Source organism: Tenrec ecaudatus, chromosome 6 (assembly GCF_050624435.1).
Source record: "Tenrec ecaudatus isolate mTenEca1 chromosome 6, mTenEca1.hap1, whole genome shotgun sequence".
Taxonomy (NCBI): domain Eukaryota; kingdom Metazoa; phylum Chordata; class Mammalia; order Afrosoricida; family Tenrecidae; genus Tenrec; species Tenrec ecaudatus.
The window spans coordinates 76790279-76794959 of record NC_134535.1 but is presented as its reverse complement, the minus strand read 5'-3'; the positions used below and the strand labels follow the sequence as shown (position 1 = coordinate 76794959).

The following is a 4681-nucleotide window of genomic DNA, read 5'->3' as shown; positions in this document are numbered from 1 at the left end:
GATAGTATCTGGGGTCTTAAAGGCTTGAAGGTGAACAAGCAGCCATCTAGCTCAGAAGCAACAAAGCCCACATGGAAGAAGCACACTAGCCTGTGCGGTCACGAGGTGTCGATGGGATCAGGTATAAGGCATCATCAGAAAAAAAATCTTACCATAATGAATGAAGGGGGAAGTCCAGAGTGGAGACCCAAAGCCCATTTGTTGGTCACTGGAGATCCCCTCGCAGAGGGGTCTAGAGGAGGAGATAAGTCAGTCAGGGTATGATGTAGCAGCTTTTCTCCAGTTCCTCAATGCTTTCTCCCTGCCAACTATCATGATTCAAATTCTACCTTGCAAGTCTGGATAAAACAGAGGATGTACACTGGTACAGATAGGAGCTGGAGGCACAGGGAATCCAGGGTGGATGATACCTTCAGGACCAGGGGTGTGAGGGGCGATACTGGAAGGATAGAGGGTGAGTGGGTTGGAAAGAAGGAACTGATTACAAGGATCTACGTGTGACCTCCTCCCTTGGGGACAGACAACAGAAAAGGGGGTGAAGGGAGACGCCGGACAGGGCAAGATATGACAAAATAATAATTTATAAATTATCAAGGGATGATCAGGGAGGGGGATGCAGGGATGGAGGGTAAAAAGAGGACCTGATGCAAAGGGCTTAAGTGGAGAGCAAATGCTTTGAAAATGATTAGGGCAAAGAATGTACAGATGTGCTTTACACAATTGATGTATGTATGGATTGTGAAAAGAGTTGTATGAGTCCCTAATAAAATGTTTTAAAAAAAGAAATATTTATTTTATGATAAGCATATAGAAAAAATACTAAGGCAAAAAACCTTAAACTATTGATACTTTATCTAAAGTTTACAAGGCTTGCAAGAAAAGTTCCTTAAGCAAGCAAAACTAAAGAAAGAACCTTTTTGTTAATTCTTATTATGATCTCTATCTCCCAAGTAGCATGAACAGTTAGAAAACATGCTTTGTTACCCTGATGTTTTTATATCCTTAATTTCTTGGCAGTAATATAATTCTTTTCACTAGGTCCTTAAAGGCTTGTTTGACCTGTTTATTTCTCAGGGTATAAATAAATGGGTTTAACATGGGGGAAACAGAAGTAGTTAATATTGCTACCCTCTTATTAATAGTCATTTCATCTTTTGCTGAAGGTTTGATATAGATAAAGATGCAGCTTCCATATGCAATGGAAACCACAATAATATGGGAAGAACAGGTGGAAAAGGCCTTTTTCTTTTGTTCAAGAGAAGGGAATCTTAGAATTGTTCTGATGATATATGTGTACGACAAGACCACACATACTAGAGTCATGATAAAGACCACTACAGAGCAGACCAGCACCATCTGCTCTATGTTCCATGGATCTGAGCATGCAATCTTCAGAATAGGATTAGCATCACAGATAAAGTGGTCAATGACATTAGGACCACAGAATTCTAGGTCTAAGAGCATCACAATGGCTGGGAATATCATCAAAAAAGCAGTCACCCAGCAGCCTAGGATAAAACTTTTGCAGATGCTGTGGCTCATGATGATCATGTAATGCAAAGGTTTGCAGATGGCCACATACCGATCATAGGACATGGTGACAAGAATGAAAAATTCTGTTACTCCAAGCATGTCTGCAAAAAACAATTGACTTAAGCAAGCATCATATGTAATGGTCCTGTCACCTGTTGATATACTGTATAGGAATCTTGGTATGCAGACAGAGGTGAACAAGATTTCTAAGAAGGATAGATTTTGGAGAAACAAGTACATGGCTGTTTTGAGATGGGAATCCACTAATGTGAGGAACACAATGGTTATATTTCCAGTCATACTCAATAAGTAGGCGATAAGTAGAAATGTAAACATCAGAATCTGCAGTTGTGGGTCTTCTGTCAGTCCCAGGAGGATGAATGTGGTTATTTCCGTATGGTTTTTCATCCCCGGCTCCTAACTTCTTTTCAAACTGTGAGACATAAGATTTGAAAAGATGGCAATGATTTTCTGACAGATTTTTATACGAATTGTACATGTATTTGCTTGAGTTAATAATCTATACTAAAAAACAAAAATAATTCTCTCAGTTCTTTCATCAGTTACTCAGTTGGTTTTAAATCCAGCCTTAAACCTTCTTCATCCTGACTATGGCAGGTTATACAATTTTATTTTACATTCCATGGACTATGAAACTCAGTATCATATTTTTGTCACAAAAATTGCTAACTCATCAAATTACCTAGCATCTGATTTTTCTATTTTCACACATCTTAAAATTTAAACACAAATATCATTAGATATATCTGTAGCCCATTAGTTAACACTTAAAATTAACTCCCATGAGTTGATTTTGACTTAGTGTGACTCTATGGGACATAGTAGACTTGCCTCTATGAGTGTCTGAACTGTAACTTTTTCATTTTCCAAAACATTTTATTAGGAGGTAATGCTGTCATGGTACCCATAGTTCAAACACATCAAGCCCTATCGTACAATTGTTACTATGATCAATTTCAAACATTTTCTTCCTTCTTGAACTCCTTGCTAACAGCTCCCATTTACCCCATCACCTCACCCACCACCCCCCTCAGGAACCCTTCACAGAAGGAAACAGCCTCATCTTTGACATGACCAATGGTTTAAAAAAAGAAATACACAATGACTTCATAAGACTATCTTAACTGGAATATAATCTATAATAATGTCCAATTTTTCATGATTAAAATTATTGTCTTTTGATTTATACTTGATAATGGAATTATTCTCAGCATATACTTATTGTACATGAAATAATGAGATAATGACTATTAGCATCCCCTAGGTGCCCTTTATTTATAAGAATATTTACTTAATTACAAACTGAAATTCTAGCCACTTTTGTATATCTCCTCAAATTTTTTTCCTGGAGCAATTGTTAATGTGTTATGCCCAACAAGATGCTTTAAAGCCTTTGTTATAATAATTAAATGTATACAAAGATATTTCCTTTATAAAATATAATGCTCTAAATTCTTTCCAAAATTTCTCACATGCTTATGCCTTTAATAGGCTCTCAGTGATCATTCACTTTGTTGAAAATCACAGAGAGATTATATATAGTTCACAAATAAGTGAGGGAATTTTTAATAAAATATTTGCACAGCTAAGGTCTGTAACATTCATTGTTTTATTTTATTTCATTCTTTTTTACCTTTAATCTGTATACACTAATTTTCCATGATTTCAAATTGTTTATATTAGAATCAACACTGTGAGCATGGAATTGGGTCTATCAAAAACATTTCTTGGTTTTGATTCTATAATTTGCAGTAATTTTCTCCAGTTCCCACTCTCATCTTACTCAAATGTTTATGACAACGGTCTCTGAATACACCGTTCCATGACAATTGTTCTTGGCATGGCATTTGGTGATGTATTTAAAGTTGAATGCCACCTAGCCATTCTATTTACCCCTTTCTTTAATGTGGCACTGCCAAACTGGCCTTTCCTTCTTGCTATTATCTGTATGTGTGGTGTACTGCTCTGGCTCTGGCTCTCTTTCATGGGTGTTCCGTGAAGTCCATGGCTCCCGTGTAGCATTTAAAATTCATTGTTTAATAATTTAGGCACAATGTGCTGGGTTTTAGACATCTGCATATATGAGTTTCAAAATTTCCAAATTAATATATTTGGAATAGAATATCATCTCATCTTTCTTACTCCTTGCTTGCTAGACTCCAATTCAAAGCTAGCATTTCAAAACTTGCCTTAGCAATAGGGAAGCCCTAGGTGGTGCAAATGTTTAATGTCCTACAATGATAACCAAAAGATTGACAGTAGATCATATCCAAAAGCACCTAGAAAGAAAAACCCTATCAAGCTAATCTCAAAAGTCAGTCATTGAAAATCAAGTGGAGCATGGTTCAGTGCTAATACACATGGAATTGCTTTGAGTCAGAATAGTTTGACAGTAACTCTTATTATTAAAATTATTAACAGTAGCTATATTCTTTCTTCTTTTAGCCTTATCTTGAAATTCTATTCACACTGAAAGTATTTTCATTTAAATGTGCTCTTTCACTGATTCTAAATGGATTTTTTTGTTTTTCTCTTTTCATTCTAGTTGTATTGTGAACAATGGCTCTAGACCGCACTGCATTAGATAAAAGGTATTGTTATAACCATTTAAGATGGATTATCTCCTGGAAACATTTATTATGTAATTGTTTTCCCCGATTACTTGTTTCTTTAGGCGTCCTGGCTGTGTGGTATAACTGGCTCTTGCTGAGTCCTTCCTCAGTTTTCTGGCAGGCTCTCCAGAGGAGTCTCTCTGAGTGCTCAGAGGTACCAACCAGGGTGTGTGGTCACATCTTACAATACAAAATGATGAAAAATGGTTGGTTTGGGGATGTTTATCTTGTTTATGTCATAGAAATCACTGCAGGACCTAGAAATCAAGTCCTTCATGCATTTTTATTCTTATACCTAGACCAACCTATATAGTTTCTTAGATATACTTGGTTTTAAAACTGCTCTGGGGCAGGAGGGAGCTCTGATAGTTCTTAATTTTGCACATCATGGCTCTGACTTAGGTTTTCTGGGTGGATGTGTACACACGGTTTTGTTTCATTCTTAAATCACATTTTAACAACACTACATAGTGCATGCATATTACTTGCATTAAGGACACACAAACACACATATA

The 4681-nt window shown here is 36.5% G+C and overlaps 1 protein-coding gene across 1 annotated transcript; it reads right to left on the bottom strand.

The window, feature by feature from the left end:
* Positions 1 to 1002: 1002 nt before the first annotated feature.
* LOC142451462 (olfactory receptor 6C2-like) lies at positions 1003 to 1941 on the bottom strand. Its single transcript, XM_075553254.1, has one exon. It carries the CDS (start codon positions 1939 to 1941, stop codon positions 1003 to 1005), a length of 939 nt encoding a protein of 312 aa, XP_075409369.1.
* Positions 1942 to 4681: the final 2740 nt, after the last annotated feature.

Bases quoted from the DNA above. Each gene is read 5' to 3' on its own strand.
- LOC142451462 (XM_075553254.1), bottom strand. From the start codon at position 1,941: ATGAAAAACCATACGGAAATAACCACATTCATCCTCCTGGGACTGACA.